Source organism: Phyllostomus hastatus, unplaced genomic scaffold (genome assembly GCF_019186645.2).
Source record: "Phyllostomus hastatus isolate PE091 unplaced genomic scaffold, TTU_PhHast_1.1 phas_scaffold_78, whole genome shotgun sequence".
Lineage (NCBI taxonomy): Eukaryota > Metazoa > Chordata > Mammalia > Chiroptera > Phyllostomidae > Phyllostomus > Phyllostomus hastatus.
In genome coordinates, this window is record NW_025334041.1 from 115,983,419 (window position 1) to 116,010,312 (window position 26,894).

At 35.8% G+C, this 26,894-nt stretch overlaps 1 protein-coding gene across 5 annotated transcripts in view; it reads right to left on the reverse strand.

The window, feature by feature from the left end:
* Positions 1–1,562: 1,562 nt before the first annotated feature.
* SPAST (spastin) overlaps positions 1,563–26,894 on the reverse strand; it is a 60,834-nt gene continuing 35,502 nt past the window's right edge. For 4 of the 5 annotated variants that reach the window (XM_045828097.1, XM_045828095.1, XM_045828096.1 and 1 more), the window contains 11 exons: positions 26,541–26,634; positions 17,980–18,054; positions 17,175–17,246; positions 15,335–15,410; positions 14,994–15,085; positions 14,766–14,845; positions 12,695–12,737; positions 11,674–11,753; positions 9,870–9,940; positions 8,555–8,595; positions 1,563–4,501 (listed from right to left, as the gene is read on the reverse strand). In XM_045828097.1, coding sequence (XP_045684053.1) covers positions 4,379–4,501; positions 8,555–8,595; positions 9,870–9,940; positions 11,674–11,753; positions 12,695–12,737; positions 14,766–14,845; positions 14,994–15,085; positions 15,335–15,410; positions 17,175–17,246; positions 17,980–18,054; positions 26,541–26,634 — 847 coding nt within the window. In that variant the 3' untranslated portion in view covers positions 1,563–4,378. The remainder of the gene's footprint in view (positions 4,502–8,554; positions 8,596–9,869; positions 9,941–11,673; positions 11,754–12,694; positions 12,738–14,765; positions 14,846–14,993; positions 15,086–15,334; positions 15,411–17,174; positions 17,247–17,979; positions 18,055–26,540; positions 26,635–26,894) is intronic. The other variant, XM_045828094.1, reaches the window with a different exon arrangement.

The following is a 26,894-nucleotide window of genomic DNA, read 5'->3' on the forward strand; positions in this document are numbered from 1 at the left end:
TGTCAGATTGCTGGCAACATATTCTTAGTTTTCATTTATCAGCAACAGCTTTCATTTGCCTTCATATTTTAAGTCTGAAATTTTAGGTTAATGTTCATGCTTTAAAGATGTCATTCCATCATTTCCTGTATTTTATTATTTCTGATGAAGTTAGCCATCACTCTTACTATTTATTTGAATGTAATGTCATGTCCCTTCCCTAGCTGCTTTTAATTTTTAATTTTGTTTGCAATATGATGCAACCACATGTGATCTTCGTTGTATTTATTCTGCTTGGGATCACTGAACTTCTTAAATTTTTAAGTTGGTATCTTTCCACATTAATAGGAAATTATCAGGCTTTACTGTTTAAAATATTTTTGTCCCATTCTCTTCCTTTCCTCTTCTGCAGCTAAATTACAGATACATTAAACTGATACTGTTCCACAGGTCTCAGACCTGCGCTTTCTTTTCTTTCTATGCTTCAGTTTGATAATTGTATGCCTCCAATACAATACAGATTGCTGTGTCCAGTTTATTGTTAAGCCCATCCAGTGAAATTTGTAACTTCAGATTTGCAACTATTTGTAATTTAAATTTGTAACTATTTTTTCATTTCAAATTTTTTTCATTGCCAGACTTTGTTTTTAGTTTGTTTCTTTGCTGAGACTCCAAATCAGTTCAATTCGCATCTTTTCCTATAAATTCTTTAACATATTTTAAATGTTTTGAAATAATTTTCTGTTAATTCCCATATATGATCTGCTTCTATATTTTCTTTTGATTATGGCTCATGTAATTTTTCTTTGTGTTCCTAGTAATTGTTTAGTGTGACTTTATGCCTGATATATTGCAAAGACTGATTACTGTTTTCTTCTAAAGAATGTTGTTTTGTTCTGGCTCTCTATTTTAAATTTCTGATGGATAACCTGGAAGCTGTGAAGGCTTGGTTTTTTGTTTTTTGGGGTTTTTTTGTTATAAGTATTTTTTTATTTTATTTTAATCATTGTTCAAGTACAGTTTTCTACCTTTTACACCCAATCACAGCCGACCCAAAAGCTTGGTTTTAAGCTTTGTAATCTGAGTTTCAAACTCTGTATGACCCTAGCCGTTGCCACCTCTGTTCAGTTCCTTAGACTTCAACTGCTGCTTTCTGTTGGGTTCCTCTGAATGTCACACTGCACAGGTTCAATTTGAAAGGAATTTGTAGGCAGATTGGGGGGCTTATCTATGTGAAGCACTCTACTTTTCAAGACTTCCTTCCTAATTTCCAGCGGTTCTAGAAGCCCCTAATGACTCCTCAGCCGAGCAAGACTGTCATACTCTGCTTGAATTCTACTTCCAAGCACACAGCACAAACTAGAAATTTTCTTCCAGGTAAAAGCTAGTAAATGTGAATCTCTTTTAGTGTATTAGTTTGTGCAGCTGTTGCCTCTAGAGTCTTCCAATCATTTTTATATTTTATTCAGAGTTTATAATTGTTGTTGGTGAGAGAAAGAATTAGTCCAATATAAAGCTATTCCTTCATTACCAGACTGCAACCTCTAAAATCTCAAAATGGTTCAAATAAAAAAAAGGCAAAATAAAGTTTATACTTTATTTCCAGTCCACTAGGATAAACCCCACTTTATGTAACTGAACCTTTTAATTCATTTCTTGTGAAGTACAAAAGACCACATTAAAATTGAGACAAGCATTTAAAGGAAAAATCTTTGACTCAGAGTCCAAAACCAAACACTAAATGATTCATTCTACCAAAAGAATTAGTTTTTGTACAAAATATAAAGAATTTTACACTATAAACAAAGACTACTATATATTTACTTAAATTAGAATTCTAGCATCTGCTTTTCCTCCAATTCATCCCCAAAACAAAGCATATTTTCAAGTCAGAAATTGGAATAACCTCAATGGGCAAATTGTCTTAGAATACACTTTTACCTTTTAAATACCTTGAAAGATAGTGTTGATTCTTTCCATTGGTTAAGAGTCCAGTACATCAATAATTTTAATTCAGTTTACAAAACTCTGCCATATTAACATGAAGAGCATGCTAAAATTTAATGTTTAAGTGTTACTTTTAGGAAGTTGTATGACACATAGCTCAATGCAAAATCTAAAAGGTTACAATCTAAGTCTAATATTAATTCGAACAACCTCAGCAACTCCTATGGTGAAAAAGACCAAACCAAACCCTTACACCGCCTACTATTATCATTATCCTATTTTCATAACCCTTCTATGAAAGACACATAGCTGAAAATAAAACTTGGTCATAGTAAGTCATAGAAAATAGTTCTCCAGCACTAAGCTCAACTTCAGACCCAATCAGGTAAGTAAAATCACTTCTAGGCATGGATGGATGTTTCTACATCTGACTCAATGTTTATGACAATATTAACTTGACTTTTACTTATTTTAATATTTTGAAATCTTTGTTACTTAAAAACTTTCCCAATAAAAATAGTGAGCTACATTAACTTATTCCAGATAGAATTATGATCATTTTAAAGATATTTTAAAAGTTGAGCTTGAAGCACATAAACCTTTAATATGACTGAGTTATCCAAGTATCAATAATAGTAATTCTTTTCTAAGTAAGTTAAAATTAAATTTGAGCTTTACTGAAAATGTTTTAATTTGGGATGTTTCCAATTCTTGTCACCATGTATATTTTATCATCTTGATTATCAATATTTTATAATTGACATTTTAATTTTTGAGACCTTTAAGAAATACTACTCAAGATCTAAAGCATGCATAGTTTGGGCTTAAAATGTTTTTCCATTTATCTCAACCCTAATTTTTCTTATCTAGGGAGTTCAAAAGTCATGATTAGAAGGGACATAATTTAAAATATGTCTATAAAACCCATATGATGTTAAGAAACCATACATCTGTATTTACATAAATCTTTAAGAAGAGCAAGAGTAAAATTAAGAAGGTATGTCTTCATTATAAAATTCTCATCTAGTAGGGGCAAGGTTTTAATTTTAATGTGTTCTCTCAAATCCAAAGATAGTTCCTAAATGAAAAATCTTTGTTTCTATTATAAAACTATTTTTTCCACCCATGACATTTTACATAAAAGCACCAAAGAAAATTTCTGTAAACAAACTTTTTTAACCAGTAAACTAAGGGCAAATATCCATTTGCCTTTATTACAATATTTAAAAGGCAATGATATGAGTCTCTACTTGCTACAATGACATTTGCATAATAAAAATTCAGGCATACTTACACAAACAAGAAACAGAATTACCATACATTTTGGGGAAACAAAAGGCAGATTAACAGACTACAACCTTTTAACAAAGTGAGCACAAGAAACCTATAAAATGTATGCAATTTATAAAAATTCAGTAATTTTTAAAGTTTCATTGAAGGGGTTAATAATTATTAAGAGCAAAAGATGGTGGATCCACTGGCTTATCATTATCCTGTAAACAGTAAGAAAGCAATAAGCAATAAATTAGAAATGTCCTAGCTCCCAGCACTTCCTTTTCTTGCACAGGAACCACTTTTACAGCTGTCAAAATTGGCTTTCTTAAATATTAGAATAATTCTAGCAGAAAATAAATTCCATTAGGAATAAGTTAACAGTCTACAAGAGATTCCTGACAAATATATTAGAAAAACATACTGCGATCACATGAGGATTGATCTACATGTTGTATGACAGAGTGACTCAAAACCTCCAAATTTCTCCTCTATTTTACTAGACTTGTTTTGTTGCTATCATACCGTTTTCTAAATTGTTGGGTAGTAAGGTACTAGAAAAATAAAAAGTGAAAAGAACAATTGTTTAATGTCTGTAAATTTACAAAGAAAAAGCCTCCAAAATCCTTTTTCCTATAACCGTCACCCAGAAAAAAGTTTCTTTTGGCACACAATTTGTAAAAAGAAAAGGAAAAAAAAAGAAACTTAATTTTGGCCTTCCAATCACCCATAGTAAAGACAACAGTAGGACAGGAAAACAGGGAAATTTACTGTTATAAAAAAAGACATCAGAAGACAACCCATGGCTCTTGTGTCTTCTACCACTTCCTGTCTCTGGAATACTTTCATCTGCAACACAATATACAAATCATTATTTACATTCTGACTATACTGGTAAAGAAGACCAGAATCAGTTTTTATTGTGCTCTAACTTACACTGCCCATTTGGATAACCATGACCATTAAGCCAAGAAGGCCTTAAACAAAATAATCCATTTGCATTGTATATTTTATTTAAATTTGTTTTATGGTTTATCTTTTTGGATGCACAAATGATTTTAAGACTCTGAAAAGTCCTGTAAACTTAGGCTGAGTTTCTGTAGCTTACAGTTATTCACTGAAGGTGGTGTGTTTTTCTCTTCGTAAGTAAAATGTTATGCAGGCTTACAAAGGTACTTGCTTAAACAGTGGTATCTCCAAAGTCCTTGTTCCAACGTATATACGCTTCTAAGGTTTGAGGGCTCACGCTGCGTTTTATCTTTTTCAAGGATTCAGTGAAGTCAGACAATCGAATATTTCTCATCTAGATTATAAAACAGCACATGACAATACAAATGATGAAACATATACAGTAGTTACCCAATGGGTTAAATAATGCTATTAATACAAATATATATCGACAAATTCTTTAGAAAATCATGTCAATTGTATTATTTTACATACATAGGGTGAGGCAAAGAAGCTTTACAGTTGTGAGTATGGGAAACCGAGTTTATTCCTGTATTATTATTTATTAATCATTGTATTATTTTCAATGCAAACAATGATAAACCTACTTTTGTCCCACTCTATGTATTAGGCAAGGTTGCTACATAACAAATCTTAATAAAATGCTATAATACACTTTTATTACATGTGTTTAGTTTCTTAGGTATTAACATTTTAAATCATAGTATGTTCCCATCATAAAAACAACACACGTTCATTATAGAAAATTTGACAAACTACAGACAAGCAGAAAGAAAGAGTCACTCACTCATGGTTCTGCCGTTAGATATACAACCACTCATTATCTCCTCCCAATTTTTTCTGTGCATAGGTTCATAGTTTTGCATTCTCAAGCCTCACTAATACTCTAGCTAAAACTCAAGCTAGATTTATTAGAAAGGAAATTATCAAGTATTAACTATAAACCCATTAGATTAAAAATAAACTTTAACTGGATAAAAGTATACAATAGAACTAATAGCTGTAACACTGTAACCTAACTATACATAATTAGTGGGATGATACCAGTAATAGCATCGTTACCTGAAATTTAGTTTAAAATGTTATGGCACGCACGCGCGCGCACACACACACACACAATTTTATTTATTTTTATAAAAAGAGGGAGAGAAACAGCAATGTGAGAGAAAAACACTGATTGCCCCATTGGGGACTGAACTCACAACCCAGGCATATGCCCTGACTGGGAATTGAACTGGCAACCTTTCACTTTGTGGGACAGTGACACTGGTCGGGGCTGACTTATATATTTTTAAAATAGTAGCTATGATTCTATTTTTAGGTGTGGGATTAAAAAATCAACTAGATATGTTACATTGTAATACTGAAATGTACTCTATCAAACTGAATTAATGATATTTTTAAAAATGTGCATTTTCAGGCTCTTGTCATTGGAGTGGGTTAATTTAACACCAGTACTAACACAAAACAAAGTATGCATTTCTACACACAGAGTCTTAATATTATTCTTCCTTAAAATGAACAAGGGTTCCTAGAGAGTTGCTGATTCCATGTCTTGGAATAAGCAAAGTCAGGATGTGCCTTGCTCCCAGAAAGCAAAAGTGCTTCTCGAAGTCGTGTAGTGTTGAGAGGGCTCATCTTCATACAAAAACAGATCTCACTGGCCACGTGTTACCTTTAAACATAAAAAAATTGTATCTGATTTACACACGTGGCGGACATCTTCTGACATGTCTCCTAACGCTTTCCATCTCTTGTCATGAGTGTGGACTGGACCTAAGAACAGAATGCAGTAAAAGTGACAGAATGTCACCTGCAGGATTAGGTATAACGACTATGACTTCCCTCTTCCTGGCACTCTCTCGTCTGCCTGGCTTCTTTCTTTGATGGGATGTATGTAACAAGTAAGTGAAGAGAGCTTTCAGCCAATAGCCAGAGAAAACTGAGGCTCTCAGCCCAACAACCCAAGAGGGGAAATGAATCTGGCAAAGAATCACACCAAGGAGCTTAGAGCCGATCTTTCCCCAGCTGAGCCTTGCGAAGACTAGAGTGCCAGCCAACATCTTGATTCCAGCGTTGGAAGAGACCATCGGCCAGTACCTTGACTGCATCCTTCTGAGAGGACCTGAAGCAGAGGACTTGCCTTATTCTGACTCTGTGAAAATGTGAGATAATGTGTTGTTTCAAGCTGCTAAATTTTGGGGTAAATTTTTGTTGTAAATACCTATGACAATAGAATTACCTTGTTTTATAATCATAAGAAAAAAGCTACTAAAAAAGAACATAGACTCAAAATTACTCTTCAAATAAAACAAGAACTATATTTAGGTTGACTTTGTTCAGTGAAAAAGAAAACTGTTATTGAAGTTTGATTGTATGTATATTCTTAGGATAGGTAATATATACAAAAAGGTTAACTATGAAATAACAGTTTCCTAAGAATTCCTATTATTCCCTAATCAGCCACCTCCTTCATTTCATAAATTATATAAGATATTAATGAAAGTGTATGAAAGCATTTGATTCCATTTATAGGTAGAAGCGAACAGTCCTCCAGAGGATGTTCAGATAAAATGCCGTGGCCTAGGAGCTTGAGACAGAGTGAAGGACACTTACAGATGTGGGGCTGAGTGGACTCTGCCTGCTAAGTCACTTGAGAACTTGTACACTACTTCTTACTGAAATTTATTTGAGAGTTGGTGGTTTTAGGTCATTCTTGCCTTGACTAGTTTATTTATTGGTCTTTTCAAGGGACAGAGGCCTACAATGTCACACAATGGGCCTTTCCTCAAACTTAATATAGGAGGCCAGAGTATGAGATATCAAGTTTACCTGCCCTGGATCCAAGTCAGGGGGAGTGGTGTGTGGAAAGGAATAATTCCTGCTCAATGCTTACTTCTTGAATTGAAAAGTACTATTAAAGCCCTGGCTGGTATGGCTCAGTGGATTGAATGCCAGCCTGTGAACCAAAGGGTTGCTGGTTCGAGTCCCAGTCAGGGCACATGCCTGGGTTGTGGGCCAGTTCCCTAGTGGGGGGTGCATAAGAGGCAACCACACACTGATGTTTCTTTCCCTCTTTCTCCCTCCCTTCCCTTCTCTAAAAATAAACAAATAAAATATTTTAAATAAAAGTACTATTAAGTTCATGCTATGAGCATAAGAATATTTAAAAAATAATGTATTATGGGATATTCTTAATAAAGTATATGCAAAATATTAAAAACCCCTAAGACACTTTGGGAACACAAGTTGTATAGTACTTACATATTTAAAAATCAGAAAAAACGTGGAATTAAAATTATGAATCAGATAAAAGGGACCTGGAATTTATGTAACTTTAAATGTAAATTTTTAAGGTAATAGTAGATGAACACTGGAGTGGGTTCATGGAATTCTCTATTCCTACTTCTCCTATGCATGTGAAATGCACTTTAGGTAAACTAAATTGTTAAAGTGGAAGGGTGGCTGCAAGAAGTTTGAGGACTTAGTAATAGAGGCGGTTATGCACAATATACAAAATACCTGAAGACAACATCAAGTTCACTTAAAAGTTTGAAGAAGTCTGCCAAAATGCACTTGTTCTCTATTGTAAGAGTTCAATGTCTCCTCAGTAGCTATTGAAACTTGGGCAATAAAAAAAATACAGTGTGCCCTGGCTGCTGTGGCTCAGTAGATTGAGTGCCAGCCTGCGAACCAAAGGCTTGCTGATTCAATTCCCAGTTAGGGCACATGCCTGGGTTGCAGGCCAGGTCCCCAGTAGGGGGGATGTGAGAGGCCACACATTGATGTTTCTCTCCCTCTGTTTCTCCCTCCCTTCTCCTCTCTAAAAATAAATAAATAAGTAAAAGTTTAAAAAAATACGTTACAAATATAATGCAAGTTGATTTTAAAAGTTTGTTCACATAGTTATTATTCCGCATTTCCAATTTTATATTTCATAGGTAGGCACTAATTTTTAAAAGAAATTCTTTAGCATCTCATAAGAGGACCTACCATATTAAGAAAATATAATAAATTGCATTACAATGATAATTGTATTGCTCTTATAAGGAGAAAAACATTGAAAAACAAAATAGAACATCAAAGGCTTAATATGTTACAAGGTACTTTCATAATGTACAAAATCTTTGTTTCCTATAGCTTTCTTGTTTAGTATTTATACAATATGAATTGTTAGAAAATGATTTAATGTCTGTGTACAATATTTTTGTCCATTATCCATAAACAACATAAGATACTGTAACTGAATAGGTCTCCACATTTTGAAATGAAGCAAAGTAAATTTTTTTCTAATTTCTAATCAAACAAACTCTAAAATCCCGAAAAAATATTTGTCTTATAACAAAGAGGACCAAAAGTAAGAAAAGATAATTGTAAAATAGTATACCTCACTGGCAGACATATTCTTCACTTGTTCTGGTTTCAGTTCTGTAAAATATAAAAATCAACCACTTAAAATTTTTTCAAGTTTAAAATGCTGAAGAGCAAAACCAAGTACAATGACCTAAGAGTATCTGTTCAACATAAATCATCAATAAAAGAGACATATATAAAGAGCACATACAATGTGTAAAAGCTTAGAGTAATATTCCTTCTTAGTAGTAACTGGAAGGCATTCAATTTCTTTTGGATATTGTCCAAAAACAAAAAATTTCACAAATTCAAGAGTAAACTTAAAAGAATGCAACTTTTGCAACAATTGTTGCAAAAGAATGCAACTTTTGCAAAAAAAAGCATTAGCTTTTTTTAAATCTACAACTTTTGTCTGCTTTAGAAAATAGATAAAATTTCTAAAAATCGAAATGATTTATATATTAGCTATTGTTTCTCAGTCTCTATCTGAACAAGGCTTGCAGCAAGAAAGTTTGACTAAAATGCTTTACTCGGTGTTTCAAAATACATTCTCAAAGTTACATTTAGTATTCTCCAAAGCAGCAGCTCTAATTCAGTACCTTGTTTCACTGTAGATGTATTCTGGAAGTTTCATGTTCCATGTTCTACTGTATCATTATAGCCAGTAATCTTAGCGTATACCTGACTATGCTGGCTGTGGAAAAGTAGCTGGGAACATCTACTGTAAGTGAGATCATAGTGAGTTTAATGTAACTTAACCTAAAAATGATCAGTTGTGGCTTTTCAGAATCAACAAGCAATTCCTCAAAAGTTAACATATAATGATAAAAGTATAATAGTTATATGAGTTCCCTTAGACATATTAATTTCAAATGATATTAGAATACTGAAATGAAAAGCACAAAAAATGTTAAGAATGTTTTCCCTTTAATATTCTTTTTTGCTTGCTTGAAAAATTTTCTTTCAGTTTTTTGCTGCTTAGTTACTATCAACAAGTGAAACCCGTTGTCTGAACAAGGGGGCGTGGTCCACTAACCCATGGACTGTCTTTGTATAGTGTGTGAGTTAAAACCAGTTTCACATTCTTGGCTTTTATTTTTGTTGTTGTTGCTGTTTAAAAATATATATGCAATGGAGAGCATATGTGGCCCACAAAACCAAAATATTTACTATTAGGCCCTTTACAGGAAAATTTGCTGACCTAAGTCTAGAAACTACTTTGTTTGAAGTTTTCCACTGATAGGACTTCAGTGCTTTCCTACTAATAAAGATCTCTCCATAGGGACTTCTTAAACTTCTAAAGTGGTCTAATGAAGAGTTATGAATGTTTCAAGGTCTTGTACACATACCTCGAATGGGACCCAGAGCTGCATCTTTTGCCAAAGCTGTTAGATCACTTCCTGAGTATCCATCAGTCATTCTGAGAATGGGTTAAAAGAGCAAATTATTTTCATCTTTGCGGATTTAAAATCTCCATGTAATAAGAGGATAAAACCTACTTCACCTTTGTCATTAACCAGGCTGCTATGTAATCTAAGAGCACAGAAAGGCCCACTTGCTATAAAGAAACAAAACAGTCTACTGCTGGCTCCTCATTTATAATGCCTCAGATTTTCAATATTACAACTGTTCTTTTAAATTTTTTAAAAATCCTCACCCGAAGATATGTTTATTGATTTTAGATAGAGGGGAAGGGAGGGAGGGAAGAGAGGGAGTCGGTAGAAGAAGAGAGGGCGGAGAGAGAGACAGAGACAGACAGACAGACATGGACTGGCTGCCTCCTATATGTACCCGAACCAGGGACCAAACCTGCAACCTAGGTATGTGCCCTGACTGGGAATTGAACCCAAAACCTTTTGGTGTATGGACAGCACTCCAGACAATTAAGCAGCCCAGCCAGGGCTGCAACCATTCTTTTAGATTAACACATACATACTATCATCTCCAAGAGTATCTATTACACTGTAAACACATCCCCTGTAAAGGTAATAACACCTATAAGCCATTGCTGGCCAACTGACACACAGCCAGTTACTTCTGTGTAAGTTAATGAGTCTTTGTCTTGATAAAGAGCACTGACTTGATAGAATAAGGGCCAAAGTAGATTCTTTTTATTTTTTATTATTGTTTTTTTGCTTTTATTTTTTTACTTATTTTTAACTTTTTTTATTGAATTTATTGGGATGACATTGGTTAATAAAATTATATAGGTTTCCAGTGTATAATTCTATAATACATCACAAAGTAGATGTTTAAAAATGTAGGACAGGTGAAGGAAGGGTCTGCGGTAGAAGACAATGGGCACACCTGAATGAGATGCCACAGTAGAGAATCCTGGGCAGCCAAGAGATTATCAAAGGGAACTAAGAACTAGGGAGGCAAAGGGGAAGAGGAAAATAAAACAGGGAAAGAAAGTATTCACTTATCATGTATTAATATTATGTTAAATAACTACACAGATCAGACATTATTAGCAGAATTCTTTATTGGAATGTCAAGAATGATCTCAGTATTTCCAAAAGATGAATCTGTTTGTTCATAGTTATCATAGTTATCAGAGTGTTTACTAAAATTACTAGCCACTCACATACTTATTGAGTATTTTAAATAACTTTGAGATTTTTCCAGTTATTAAAATTCATGAACGCATCCTCTATATTCAAGTTACTACTAGAGTGTACCATTGATTTAAAAAAATAAAATTAAAAAATTTATTCTATCAATGAAAAAAAGTTAAAGATGTAAATGCTAAAAAATTATGTGTAATGCAAAAGAAGTTTATATGAAAACGTGTTCATGTGAGCACATACGAGATACTTTAAAGTTTTAAAATTACTATTATACCACTTAGAAGTTTTATTATGTTTATAAAAAGAATACAATACTATCATAGATATTTAGGTCATGTCTTATACAGGATCTAGAAATTAAAATGTAGATACTTTATGTGTAAGGAGATAAGAAAGAAAGTACAGGAAGCAGAAGATGAGACAAATTTTCAGATTACTCATTTTATACTTGAACTTAAACAAAAAAGAAAAAGATTTCTTTAAAAAAATTTTATATCTTTTTCATTACCATTTAGTCCTTTTATACCCCCAGAAACAGGTTAAAAAAAAAAAGCTGTACAATAGACCAAATCAAATTACTCACCTAGCAAGTTGTGCTAGTTCTTTTTGGGTCAATGGGCTTCCCTGTTTACATAATAGATTTTTAAGTAAAAGTAGTCGTGTCTGAAAAGAAATGTTAAAAGATTATCATTCCTAAGAATTAGCTTAATAAAATTCCAAGAATCAAGTTCAAATCCCAACTCATTTAGGAGCTGAATGATCTTACATAAATCACTCTACCTTTTAGAGCCTCACTCATGTTGTTTTAAACTACCACTTTTTGAGAATTCCTGAGGGAGGTAAAGATAATCCAAATAAATCACTAAGACCATAGCTACTGTTACTATCAAGGATGTTAAAGGTCTAAACTAGACAACCACAATAAAAAAAAAGTTTTATACAAGTATGAATTCATATAACATGTACCTCACACACTGTAAGTCTATAATTCAATGACTTAAATGTAGAGTTTTGCAACCATCACCATAATCTAGTTTAGAATATTTCTATCAACCCAGAAAGTTCACCCCCTCCCTACTTGCAGTTAATCCTCACTCTTACCCTTAGGCCTTAACAAATCACAATCTATTTTATGTTTTAGAAATTTACTTTTTCTGAGCATTTCATACAAATGGAATAATGCATGATGTGTAAGCTTTTACATCTGGCGTCTTCCATTTAGTATAACGTGGTTGAGGTTCATCCTCATTATAGCATATAAAGGTAGCTCATTTCTTTTACTGCTAAATACTAGTCCATTAAATGGATATACCTCATTTATTTATCCATTCACCAATTAATGAATATTTAGACTCTTGACTATTATTTATAATGTTGCTATAAAAATTCTTGTACATGCCTTTCTATAAACATATACTTTCATTTGTCTTAGGTAGATTTTTGGGAATGGAGTTGTTGGGTTATGCTAAGTTTATGCTTATTTTCATAAGAAGCTGCAAGATTGTTTTCCAAAGTGGATGTTCCGTAGACTGGAAGACTCAATATTGTCAAGGTGGCAGTTCTTGTTTCTGCTTAAAAAAAAAAAATCACACACAGATACATACCTCCTCATTTGGCAAAGACACGTATACCCGTTTGATGAAACGCCTAAAAGAAGGATTCAAGCAATTCAGTAATGTGATTCTGCATTTAAAGGTAACTCAGTTTAAGTAGCAAATGACAAGAAAAAAGCTTTAAGTATAATGCTCAAGGCATGCGAATGCATTTTAGTCATCAATGTAAAAAGTTATTTTTAGAGTTACTCTTTTAAAACTCCCTAGTTAATATTTAAAAATCCTTAATTCAATACTGTCAGAATTAAGTTAACCATTTAGGTATGTGCGTATTTTTAATAGTAATAACACTTTAAAATAAAATATCTGATATAAGAATTTTTAAAAATATTTTATTTATTTATTTATTTTTAGAGAGGGAAGGGAGGGAGAAAGAGAGAGAGAGAGAAACATCAATGTGCAGTTGCTGGGGGCCGTGGCCTGCAACCCAGGCATGTGCCCTGGCTGGGAACTGAACCTGCGATGCTTTGGTTTGCAGCCCGCGCTCAATCCACTGAGCTACGCCAGCCAGAGCTTGATATAATAATTTTAATAGAGACATCTTTGCTCTCCTTCTGAAACTAAAAACAACTAAAACCAAGAAGTACAAAGGAAACAGAAAAGTACACATCAAGAAACTAGGTAACCCCTGGCTGGCGTAGCTCAGTGGATTGAGCGCAGGCTGTGAACCAAAGCATCGCAGGTTCAGTTCCCAGCCAGGGTACATGCCTGGGTTGCAGGCCATAACCCCCAGAAACCGCACATTGATGTTTCTCTCTCTCTATCTCCCTCCCTTCCCTCTCTAAAAAATAAATAAAATCTTTTAAAAAATAATAATAATAATTTAATGAAAAGAAAGTCTTCTATGAAACATGAGCTCAATGAGATATAAGGGCTCAAGGAAATGACATATCGTACAAAGGCTCAGGAAATAAAACAATGGAAGAAGATGAAAAAAATGGATCAGAGAGACCAGGAAAGCTGTGAGAAAGAAAACAAAAACCAACAGAGAAACAAAGGTTACAAAAGTAGTAGCTAAAAGATTAGACACCAACCTGGTAAGAAATAAAAACGAACAGGAAAAGAGACAAAACACAAAAGACTTAAAAGTTCAAAGGATTAGAAAGGAAATTATAGATATGGAAGAAAAAAAGATGCAACATTTTGTGTAAATTGTGTGTAGAAGGAAAAAAAATAAAGATAACTTTCCCAAAACAAAGGAGGTTTCAAACTATGAATTTATTTATTTTTAGAGAGAGGGGAAGGGAAGGAGAAAGAGAAGGAGAGAAACTCAACGTGTGGTTGCCTCTCATGTACCCCCTACTGGGGACCTGGGCCCACAACCCAGGCATGTGTCCTGACTGGGAAGTGAACCAGAGAACCTTTAGTTCACAGGCTGGCATTCAATCCACTGAGCCACACAAGCCAGGGCCCAAACTATGAATTTAAACAAACACCAAATCCCAGAAAAATAAACACAAACCAATCAACATCAGTTTTCAAATAACTAGATTTCAATATTGAAAACTGTATCCTGTGAGAAAAAATCCAGTTCATCCATGAATGTGGATAATAGTAGGCTGCCTTCAGACTTTTGCAGGCAACATCCAACCCCAGAAACAATAGGGCAACGTTATAGATTCCTCAGGGGAAAAAAAAGAGAGGCCAATAATTTTATGCTGGGTCAAACTTTCTTCCCAGTAGGAAGGGGACAAATTTGTTCAAACACACAAGAACAGAGAAAATGACACAGTTTCCAAGAATCTGGCTTTTATCAGTTTCTCAAAAAGCCCAATAAAAAAGAGTAAAATTTGATTTTGGATAATTCAAAGATAATTTAAGATAATTTAATCCAACCCAGAAAGAATAAGCAATTTGCCTACAGCCATAAAATGAAAAGTAGTTTTCCTGATATCCTGCTGGCCCTGTCCTCAAAAATGTTTATTAGAGGCCAGAGAATGGTTATAAGGAGGAAAATAATTAATGCAGTTTCCAAATTGAAAGTGAAGGAAATAAGAAATATGAGATGTTTATGACTAAACATATCTGTGATAAATGTGTGTTTCTACGTAAGTCTTCCCACCTGAGAACAGCCTCATCGAGCTCTTGTGGCCTATTAGTTGCACCCATTACAAGTACTCTGTCATCTCCAGCAGATTGAACCTATAAGCCAAAAGATTGTTTTTAGTACTGTTACAGAAAGTAATAACAAAAAATTAATAAAGATATCTGTATTTCTAACCTGTGTTTTAATAGAAAAATATATACATTAAAATGTTACCACATTAATAATATCACAATCTATACTTACACCATCAAATTCTATTAGAAATTCAGTTTTTAGGCGTCTGCTAGCATCATGTTCTCCTTCTCTTCTTTCACACAAAAGGCTATCAACTTCATCTAGAGGAAATAGAAGGATAAGACTTGAATTAAAAGCCAAGCTATATGAGTTATCTGAGATTAATCTAGTTCACTATTTAAATTATTAATATAGTGAGTCTTAGTTCATTAGATAGTCTTTAACTTTGTGTTTCTTTAAAACTTTTTCCTTCTGAATACTTGTACTTGTTCCTATCTTACCTCTTATATTTGGAGAGGGATATTTCATGAAGGTTTAACTAACTCAGTTGGTAAACATATTCTTCTTACCTATAAAAATTATAGAAGGTTGAAGTTCTCGAGCCACAGCAAAAAGAGCTCTCACCAACTTTTCTCCTTCTCCCACCTACAATAAGGCATAGCACATTATTATAGACATAAAAATTAACATTATTCCAGCTTTTAAAATTTCATGATTGAAAGTCTATAACCTGGACATTTAATTTCCCTTCCTTGCTAGATTTGGTTTAAGGAAATAGGAAGAAGATAAGGGAGGTTACTGAAATATCCCTTATAATTTTAGAAAACAGACCACTTATTTACTATTTAATGCAGTCTGTTAAGTACTATAAAAAAATAAAATATATCTCTGTTTTGACACCGTACTTCTCAACACTAAGTCTTAAGAATAAAATATCTATTACTCAAAGGTAAAACTAGTGGGAAGAGAAAATACAAAAGGAGAGAAAGAGATGGTATACATATTCCTTAAGCCACAGGTTGCAGGGTACGTTTATAAAAGCAGATAGGTAAGAAAGTGCTCTACTGAACAAAACTTTTTCTATTAAGAACACCTTGAAAACATATTCTCACAATATCAATGCCAATAAATATAAAAATATTTTTAGGTAGTTCAGGAAGTCTATGAACACCCCTTTAAACATTATACTAAAACTCTATACACAGAAGCATTGAATGAAAGGGTCATGAGGTTAGGGGTAATCTACTGTAAAAACTCTTCTGTCCTCTAGGTGGCATCTATTGTTTTTATTAAAAATTTCATTAAAAAATGAAAAAACAACTGGCCCTAGAATCATTAAACAAATATTCTCAGAGCTGGAGGGACCGGCAAGAGATCCCCTTTTATGACATCAATACTTTACAAATGAAGCAAGGCCTGAAGTGATACTTTCTTCAGGCCAGCTCAGGATGGAAAAGCTATGTAGGAATCCCTATCTTCGAACTTTGAAGACAGTGTTTTCCATTATATTACATGCATAGTTGGATAACCTACATTAATAACAATTTTATTTATAAAATTTCACAAAGGCAACAAAATGTAACCAGGAAAAGAGGTATTGCTTATAGTTTCTTTAAAAACATATTTTATTTATTTATTTATTTGTAGAGAGGGGAAGGGAGGGAGAAAGAGAGGGAAAGAAATAGCACTGTGTAGCTGCCTTTCACATACCCCTACTGGGGGCCTGGCCCACAACCCAGCCATATGCCCCAGACTGGGAATTGAATTGGCAAGGCCGGCACTCAACCCACTGAGCTACGGTAGCTAGAGCTATAGTTACTTTTAATTACTTTATAAAATTGAGAACCCTGCCAACATCTATCTGATCTTGGACTTCTAGCCTCCAAAACTATAAGATAATAAATTTCTGTTAAGCCAGCCAATTTATGGTAGTTTGTTACACAGCCCTAGAAAACTAATGTAGTGTTTGACAGCACAATTCTATTTTTTTTATTTTGTTTAAAAAAAAAGATTTTATTTATTTTAGAGAGGGGGGAAGGAGGGAGAAAGAGAAACAGCAATGTGAGAGAAACATCGATCGGTTGCATAGATTGCTGCTCACACATGCCCCAAGTGGACAAGGAATCTGCAATGCAAGCACATGCCCTGACTGGGAATAGAACCAGCAACCTTTCACTTTGCAGGATGACGCCCAACCCACTGAGCCACACCAGTCAGGGCCAACACAATTCTAATTTTAAAAGACCCTAATGAATGTACATGACTTTCTACTATGAAGAGTGAGTGTCATCATATCTGAATAATAGATATAAAACTCACAAATATTTTTGTGTAATGTTTTTACCCTTTACACTTAACATAGTAATAGACTGTAAGTTAGAACATGACAATACTGGAAAAAATACTCACATATTTTGAAGTTAAACTTGCTGCACTTATATTAAAGAAGGTTGCATTAGATTCTGCAGCCACTGCTTTAGCCTTTAAAAATCACAAAGGCAAATATTGTATTAGTTCAGTATCTTGCTTTAACAAGGTAAACATATTTGATCAATTTAAGCACACAAAAACAATTTCTAAAAATATAAGGTATAATACAATTTCTAATATACAGCAATGTTTCCTTCTCAGCAATGAGAAAAAAGGCCTATGAAGAGTTGTGCTTCTTTCCACACTCCCTTCTTTTAATAAGGGAAAATGGATAGAGAAAGGATTTTAAAAAAAGAGGGTGTTATTCTCTTCCTAAAGATAACCAGTTAGAAAAAGACAAACAGCTAAGAAAAAAAGTTACTGTTTCCCTTTTACTTTTTCCTTCTAGAAGTTAAGCAGGAGAAAGAGGTATCTAGATCCCAGCGAAAACGTTTGGCAAAAGTGTACTGGAGGAAAAAAAAAGTCTGTTGTATGATTATACTTCAATTAAAAAAAAAGAAAAAAATCTGTATCATGCTGTTTATTTAAATAAAGCTGTTAAGATAATAAATAAATAAAGGGTTAAGAAGATAATATACTAAGGTAAGTTCTTTTAAGGGAAAATTTTATTATTTAATTTGGGGAAACAATAAACAAATTATATTGTTAAATTTACTCAGCACCGACATATGACTGGACATATGGTTTTCCATCTATTTTGTCACTGAAAACTAGTTTAAAAACTTTAGTGAAGTATATTACCAAAAAGCAAGTCATAAAGAACAAATATAAAAAGATTTCTTACCAGCATTGTTTTCCCATTTCCAGGGGGACCAAAGAGTAACAATCCTCTGGCAGGAGCTCTAAGTCCTGTGAACAACTTAAAAATATATATACAACTATGATTCTGGAGAAACTTTTTCCCAAACATTTTAAGAATTATTTGTCATCTAAAAAGTGTCATTTTTCAGTACCATTCTCCAAAGCAGAGCTGAGAACACATAATCAATAAACTAGTATGATTATTAAAAACAGAAGAAAACAAATATAAAACCGAATCCTCATTGCTCAAAATGGAAGCAAATGGGTTAAACAAGCCATACTACTGAACACAAGTATCCCTCTCTACTTCCTTTAGAAATTATCAGTGAAATAATAGTAATGAGTAAAAAGAGAAAAATCTTCCAAACAAAAGAACAGGAAAAGAGACAACAAAAAGACACAATAGATTTTTGTAGATGGAGAACTGATGAAGTGTGATAATTTAGCAGAGCTGAGGGAGCTTAAACCTAAGTGCCTGCTTGTAAAGGGATACAAGGAGCAAGCTGATGCAAACAAAAACCCTGAAAAAACTCAGGAAGTGGAGGCATCAGGTACCAGAGAAAGCATCAGTAAGGTAGGCAGCTCAAAACACAGGAACTGCTTAAAAGTTTGTATGAAGAGCCCTGGCTGGTGTGGAGTGGCTGGTTGGAGTGGCATCCTATAAACTGGAAGGTCTCAGGTTCCATTCCTGGTCTGGGCACATATCTAACTTATAGGTTCGGTCGCCATACTCAGGGAACCTACAAGAGGCAACCTATGAATGTTTCTCTCTCTCTCCCTTTCCCCCTCTTGAAAATCAATAACCATGTGCTCCAGTGAGAATTAAAAAAAAAAAAAAAACAATTTGTAATGAAGAACTTAATCTGTAGTCCTGTCCCCACACCAAAAGCACTTAGGTAAGCGCTCCCCTTCCACAACCAAAGGAGGCAGGAGTTTTATTCTAGGGAAATTAAACCAGAGTCTCCAGACTCAGGAACACAGGATGTGGCAAGGGTTCAAGGTGAAGCACAAGAATTATTAACGTTTTAATTAATAGCAAAGGTGTATGAACTTTTAAGTGGGACCATTTGAAGTGGCTGATATTCAACTTTTAAAAAAAGATTTTATTGATTTATTTTCGGAGAGAGAGAAAGGGAGGGAGAAAAAGAGGGAGAGACATCTATGTGAGAGAGATACATCGATCAGTTGCCTCTTGCACGTGCCCAACTGGGGATGTGGCCTGCAACCCAGGCATGTGTCCTGACTGGGTATCAAACCAGAGAACCTACGGAATTGCAGGCTGGAGCTCAATCCACTAAGCCACATCAGACAGGGCTCAACTTTTTAATTTTTATGTGTTTATATATTTATTTTTCAACTTAAAAAAGTATTTTTGTGTGTGGTTTTAGGTTTATAGAAAATTGAATGAAAAGCACAGGCAGTTCCCATATAATTCCTCACCCCCCCATTTCCCCTTAGTATAACATCTTGTATTAGTGTGGTACATTTTTTACAACTGATGAATAATACCGATTCATTATTATTAACTAAAGTCCATAGCTTACATTAGGGTATACTGTTTGTATCATTTAATCCATTATTACAGTATCATGCAGAATGGTTTCACTGCCCTATAAAATCTTGTGTTCCATCTATTCATCACTTCCTCCCTCCCCATGAACCCCTTCCCTCTAGAACCTATGTAGGAGAAAGAGGAATTCACATCCTACTATATGGACAAAAATAAGTAAATGGATAAAAACAATTAAAAGAAAATATGGGCAAAAGAGCTGAACAGCCATGACCAGGTAACTCAGTTGGTTGGAGCATCATCCTAATACAGCAAGGTTGTGGGTTAAATCCCCAGTCAGGGCACATATAAGAATCAAACACTAAATGTGTAAATGAGTGGTACAACAAGTCGATGCCTCTCTCTCTCTCTCTCAAAATCAATAAAAACTTTAAAAAAGATCTCAACAGATACCTCATGAAAGAAGACATACAGATAATAAACATGCATGTGAAAAAATACTTGAGATTTTCAGTCAAGGTGGAGGCATTGGTGGGCACACTTGGCTGCCTCACACAACCACAGAGAGAATTACAACTAGACAGCAAAACAAGTAACACCCAGAAACTTAAAAAAAAAAAAGGGTTGTATGAGCATTTGACAACCAAGAATTTAAAGAAGTCACATTAACCCAACAAGGTAGGAAGGTCAGAGTCATGGAGGCGGGCAGAAAAGCACGGAGATTTGGTGTGGTACAGAGAGGTGGCAGTGGTGTTGGCAGCTTGGGGGGTCCCACATTCACATGTGGTGGATAAAAATCGGTAGGGATACTTTGGGAGCGAGTGATCCCAGCCCCAAGCCAGGGCGCACAGACCAGGATTCCGGTGCCGGAAAGATAAATACCCGTAACTTCAGGCTGTAAAAACCAGTGAGGGTTGGGGCAGCAGAAGAAACTGCCAGATTATCAGGAGAGTTTGTTGACAGGGCTGGCATGGACTTAGAAAGTAGGCAAACCAACTCACTGTGGATTCACTGTCAGGGCAACAGCTGGAAAGGCACCAGTCACATAGAGGAAGCGGATGAAGTAAATGGAAATGAGGCAAGTGATGAGCAAACCTCTAGAAGCCAGACAGTGGCAATGTCTGGGTTGTGAAGCTGTATGTGGGGCAGAGGTCCGAGAGGAAACAACAGCGCTTGCTCTGCTCTCTCTCAGATTTCAGTCCCTTTCACCGCTTCCCCCAAGCAAACTGGGCCTTTCTGGTGCTGATTCCTGTGTGGGTGGGCTTGTGCACGTTCTTGGACCCTGTGGGTCTCTCCAAAGAACTCTTCTGTGAAGCTGGGAGTCTCTCCCTGAGCCTCAACCCCCACAGGTGTTTTTGATCGGTGTTAGAGGCTTTATTTCCCCCATGCTGGGACTCTGGGTTGTGCGGTCTACCTAGCTCCTCAGTTTCACCTGGTTTATCTGCGCGCGAATGTGGGACCATCAGGTCAGCCATCCGCCTTGCACGCAGTGCCTTGCTTCTCCATTGCCACCTCGCTGGGTCTGCCTTTTCCCATCCCATGCCTGGGGACTGCCAGCCACTGCTTGTGTGCCCAGGGTCCACCTGCTGTGGTCTTGGGCACCTGGGGTGCCTTGAGCGCTGGTGCTGCCGCTTTTTGTGCTGCGACCCCTCTCAGCCCAGCCGTCTGACTGCCTTTCCTATCAGTCAGAATGAATGTGTCTGTTTTAACTCCTTGGTTGTTGGACTTCCATACAGTTCAATTTTCTATCAGTTCTAGTTGTTATTTTGTTTCTAAATTGTTGTTGTCCTTATTTTGGTTGTGCGAGGAGCCACAGTGTACCTACCTACGTCTCCATCTTGGCCAAAGTCAAAGCCATCATTTAGAATGGAAGGGCAGATAAAGTACTTCCCAGACAAGGTAAAGCTAAAGGAGTTCATCATCACCGAGCTACTATTACACAAAATGTTAAAGGGCCTTATTTAAGAAAGAAAATCAAAACTATGAACATTAAAAGGGCAACAAATTGACAACTATCAACAACTGAATCTATTAAAAACAAACTAAGTAAACCACTAGAACTGGAAACAAATCATGGATATGGAAATTACATGGAGGGTTATCAGCTGGGAGGGGGAAAGGGGAAAATGGGGAAAAAGGTACAGAGATTAAGAAGCATAACTGGAGATGGACTTCCATCCGGCCAAGATGGAGGCATAGGTGGATGCACTTTGCCTCCTCCCACAACCAAGATTAGGACAAAAATTTAGAAACAGAATAACAACCAGAACTGACAGAAAATTGATCTGAATGGAAGTTGGACAACCAAGAAGTTGCAACAGACTCGTTCATCCAGACCGGCAAAAGGGGAAGAGTCGGGCAGCCTGGTGTGGGTCGCTGCATGGAGAGCAGAGACAGTTGGGACCAGGCACGTAAGGCATCCGGGCATGCAAGACCGCAGCGGGTGGACCCTGAGTGTGCAAGTGGCGGCTGGCAGATGCTGGCTGAGGGGTGGCAACCGGCATACCCAGTGAGGTGGCAATTGTGAAGCAAGGCAGTGCGCGCAACCCAGGATCCCAGCGCTGGGAAATAGAGCCTTGGGACACTGATGAAGGGCACCTGTGGGAATTGAGGCACATAGAGGGACACCCAGCCTCACAGGAGAGGTCCTTGGAGGGTCCCACAGTGTGCACAAGCCCACCCATATGGGAACTGGCACCAGAGAGGCCCAGTTTGCTTGGGGGAAGCAGAAGGAACTGAGGTCCCACGGAAAACGGAGCAAGTGCCATTGTTCCCTCTCGACCCCGCCACCACATACAATGTTACAACCCAGCGACTGAGGTGCCCAGCCCTGGTGAACACCTAAGGCTCTGCCCCTGCTATGTAACAGGCGCAACCAAACAGACAGAGAGAGAGAGAGAGAGAGAGAGAGAGAGAGAGGGAGAGAGGGAGAGGCCTCAAACAGAAGAACAAATGAAAGCCCCAGAACCCATCCTTTTAAGCGACCAAGATAGTCAACCTATCAGATGCACAGTTCAAAACACTGGTGATGAGGAAGCTCACAGAATTGGTTGATTTTGGTCGCAAATTAGATGAACAAATGAAGGCTACAATAAGTGAAATGAAGAAAAATACACAGGGAACCAATACTGATGGAAAGAAAGCTGGGTCTCACATCAAAGGAGTGGACAAGAAGGAAAAAAGAAACAACCACACAGAAAAGAATGAACAAATAAGAATTCAAAAACATGAGGAGAGGCTTAGGAACCTCCAGGACATCTTGAAATGTTCCAACATCCGAATTATAGGGGTACCAGAAGAAGAGGAAGAGCAACAAGTGGAAAACTTATTTGAACAAATAATAAAGGAAAACTTCCCCATTCTCGCAAAGGAAATGGACTTCCAGGAAGTCCAGGAAGCTCAGAGAGTCCCAAAGAAGTTGGACCCAAGAAGGAACACACCAAGGCACATCATAATTACATTAGCAAAAGTAAAAATGAAGGAGAGAATCCTAGAAGCAGCAAGAGGTAAGGAGGGTCACCTACAAAGGAGTTCCCACCAGACTGTCAGCTGATTTCTAGGAAGAGACCTTACAGGCAAGAAGGGGCTGGAAAGAAGTATTCCAAGTCATGAAAGGCAAGGACCTGCATTTAAGATTGCTCTATCCAGCAAAGTTTTCATTTAGAATGGAAGGGCAGATAAAGTGCTTCTCAGATAAGGTCGAATTAAAAGAGTTCATCATCACCAAGCCCTTATTTTATGAAATGTTAAAGGGACTGCTCTAAGAAAAAGAAGATAAAAAAATGTATAGTAAAATGAGAGCAAACTCACAATTATGAACAACTATACCTAAAGCAAAACCAAAAGAAACCAAGCAAACAACTAGAACAGGAACAGAACCACAGGAATGGAGATCACACGGAGGGTTAGCAACAGGGGAGTGGGAGAAGGAGAGAGGGGGGAAAAGGTATAGAGAATAAGTAGCATAGATGGTAGGTAGAAAATAGATAGGGGGAGGGCAAGAATAGTATGGGAAATGTACAAGCTAAAGAACTTATGACACATGGACATAAACTAAAGGGGGGAATGTGGGTGGGAGAGGGTGTGCAGGGTGGAGGAAAATGAAGAGGGGAAATGGGACAACTGTAATAGCATCATCAATAAAATATATTTAAAAAAAAAAGAAGCATAATTGGTAGGTGCAAATAGACAGGGAATGTTAAGAATAGTTAGGAAATGGAGAAGCCAAAGAACTTACATGCATGACCCATGGACATGAACTAAAGGGGGGGACTGCTGGAAGGAAGGGGGTATCGGGCATGGGGGAAAACTTGAGACAATGTAATAGCAAAATCAATAAAATATATTTTACAAAAAGACAATCTAATAGAAAAATGAACACAAACAGGAATTTCACAAGTGAAATGGACAATAACATATGAAAAGATACTCTTAGTTATCAGGAAAATGCAAATTTAAAACCACAACCAATTACGATTATTAGGAAAAGCATTTTTTTTCCTGACTATAGCAATTCTTAGTAAAAATGTGGAGGAATGCAAACTCTCATAAGTGGCTGATGGAACTATAAATGATACAAGTACTTTGGAAAATAGTTTGGCTTTATATACAAAAAAGCAAATGTACATGTTCTAAGTCATAGCAATTTTTATGTATCTATCCTAGAAAAACTCCATACTTGTGCAACTGAGTTGTATACATGAACGATGATAACAATTTTGAAGTGGAAACCACCCGAATGTCCCTCAACAGAAGAATGGATGAATACACTGTAATACAGTATAAGCATACAATGAACTATTATACTGCAATGAAAAAGGATGAGCTATAGCTGCACATGGATGAGTGTTACAAATAAAATTGAGCAAAATAAGTGTTAAAACGTAAAGAAAAAATGAAAAAATACTCAACATCATTTGTCATTAGGGAATTTCAAGTTAAACAACATTAAGATTCTATTACCCACTTAGTAGAATGGCTAATATCCATAACATTAACATCACCAAATGCTGATGATGTGGAGTGACAGGAACTCATTCATTGTTGGTGGAAAGCAAAATGACACAGCCACACTGGAAGACACTTACAAACTTTCTTACAAAATAAACATAATCTTATACTATCTAGCAATCATGCTGCCTAGTATTTACCCAAATGAGTCAAAAAAAATTTTTTTAGATTTATTTATTTATTTATTTTTAGAGAGAGGGGAAGGGAGGGAGAAAGAGAGGGAGAGAAACATCAATGTGTGGTTGCTTCTTGTGCGCCACCAACTGGGGACCTGGCCTGCAACCCAGGCATGTGCCCTGACTAGGAATAGAACCGGTGACCCTTTGGTTCGCAGGCCAACACTCAATCCACTGAGTCTAAGCAGACAGGCCCAAATGAGTCCAAAATTTTTAATTGAGTTATTTGTTTTCTTACTGGTGAGTTTTAAAAACTCTTTGCATATTTTGGATTCCAGTCTTTTGTCACATAATGTGTTTGGCAAAGATTCTCTCCCAGTCTGTGATTTGTCTTTTCATTCTCTTAACAATGTCTTTCAAAGAAATTTTCAATTTTAATGAAGTTCAACTTAACAATTTTTCTTTCAAGGATCATGCTTTTGGTGTTGTATCTAATAAGTCATCCTTGAACCAAAGATCACCTATATTTTCTCCTATGTTATCTCCTTGGGTTATTACAGTTAGTTTGCCTCTTCCATTTGGGTCTGTCACTAATTTTAAATTAATTTTTGTGCAAAGTGTAAAGTGTGTGTCTAGATTCATTGTTTTACATGTGTATCTCTACCTGCTCCAGAACCATTTGTCCAAAAAACTATCTCTTCTTCATTAAACTGCCTTTGCTCCTCTGTCAAAAATAACTTGACAATATTTATGTGGGCCTATTTCTGTGTTCTGTATTCTGTTCTATGATCTACTTGTCTGTTCCTTTGTCAATGATACACTGTGTTGAATACTGTACCTCTTTGTTTTTAATCTTTTTCCAGCTTTATTGAGATATATTCTACATAACATTACATAAGTTTAAGGTATACAATGTGATGATTTGATATACACATGTACTGCAAAATGTTTATCACAGTAAAGTTAGTTAATACATCCTTCACCTTACAAAATTACCATTTTGTTGTTGTTATGGTAAGAAAATTAAAGCTCTACTCTTACAACAACTTCCAAATATACAATATTGTTGACTACACTTACCATGCTCAACTTTAGATCCCTAGAACTTATTCATCATATAACTGAAAGCTTATAACCTTGATAAACATCTCATTCCCCACCCTTCTAAGCCCTTAGCAATCTAATCTGAGTTCAATGCTTTTAATTTTTCTTTTAAAGATTTTATTTATTTATTTTTAGAGAGGAAAGGGAGGGAGAAAGAGAGAGAGAAACATCAATGTGTGGTTGCTGGGGGTCATGGCCTGCAACCCAGGCATGTACCCTGACTGGGAATCGAACCTGCGACACTTCGGTTCACAGCCCACGCTTAATCCACTGAGCTATGCCAGCCAGGGCGCTTTTAACTTTTTAAAAAAGCTTATTTATTTATTTATTTTATAGAGATGGGGAGGGATGGAGAAAGAGAAGGAGAGAATTGATCTGTTGCCTCTTGTACGTGCCCTGACCAGGGACTGAACCCACAATCTAGGTGTGTGCCCTAACCAGGAATCGAACCAGCGACCTTTTCCTTTCTGGAATGACACCTAAGCAACTAAGCCACATGGGTCAGGGCCCTGTCTTTTAATTTTAAATCCCTCTTACCCTGTTACCTATTTCTTCTATTCATGTTAAAAATGTGTTGGGAATTAGGAATCCATATAGTTATTCTCTTCTCTTATAATTACTAAGTCAACTGCAAATGCTAGGGTTTTTCTTAAAAAAAAAAACAAAACAAAACAAAACAAAAAAACCAAAACCATTAAATCTACTGTTACATGAATTATTCTAGCATAGCTGGAACATCTCTATTGCTACTATAGTCTCAGTAATGGATGTTGATTCAGAAAAATGAGAATATACAGTCCTTACCTCAGGCCTCAGAGAAGGAAGGATGACAATTTCTTGCAGTGCTTGTTTTGCTAACTCTTGACCAGCTATATCATCAAATTTAACAGCCGTTCCACTAAAAAACAGAATTTCAGTTATCTCCACAATAGAAATATGCTTCAGTTATTATACAATGAAGCCTAAGCTTTTTGAAACAATAACCTTTTTATGTTAACTTGCAACTATGGTTAAATCAGTAAGGCAATTATTTTCTACATTTATAGAAATTAAAAACCATCAAAAAATTAAATATGTAAATTAGAGAAGGTATTTATTATCTATTTCACTCATGATATATTTTATAAATAAAATTCAAAATTAAAACTGTAAAATAAA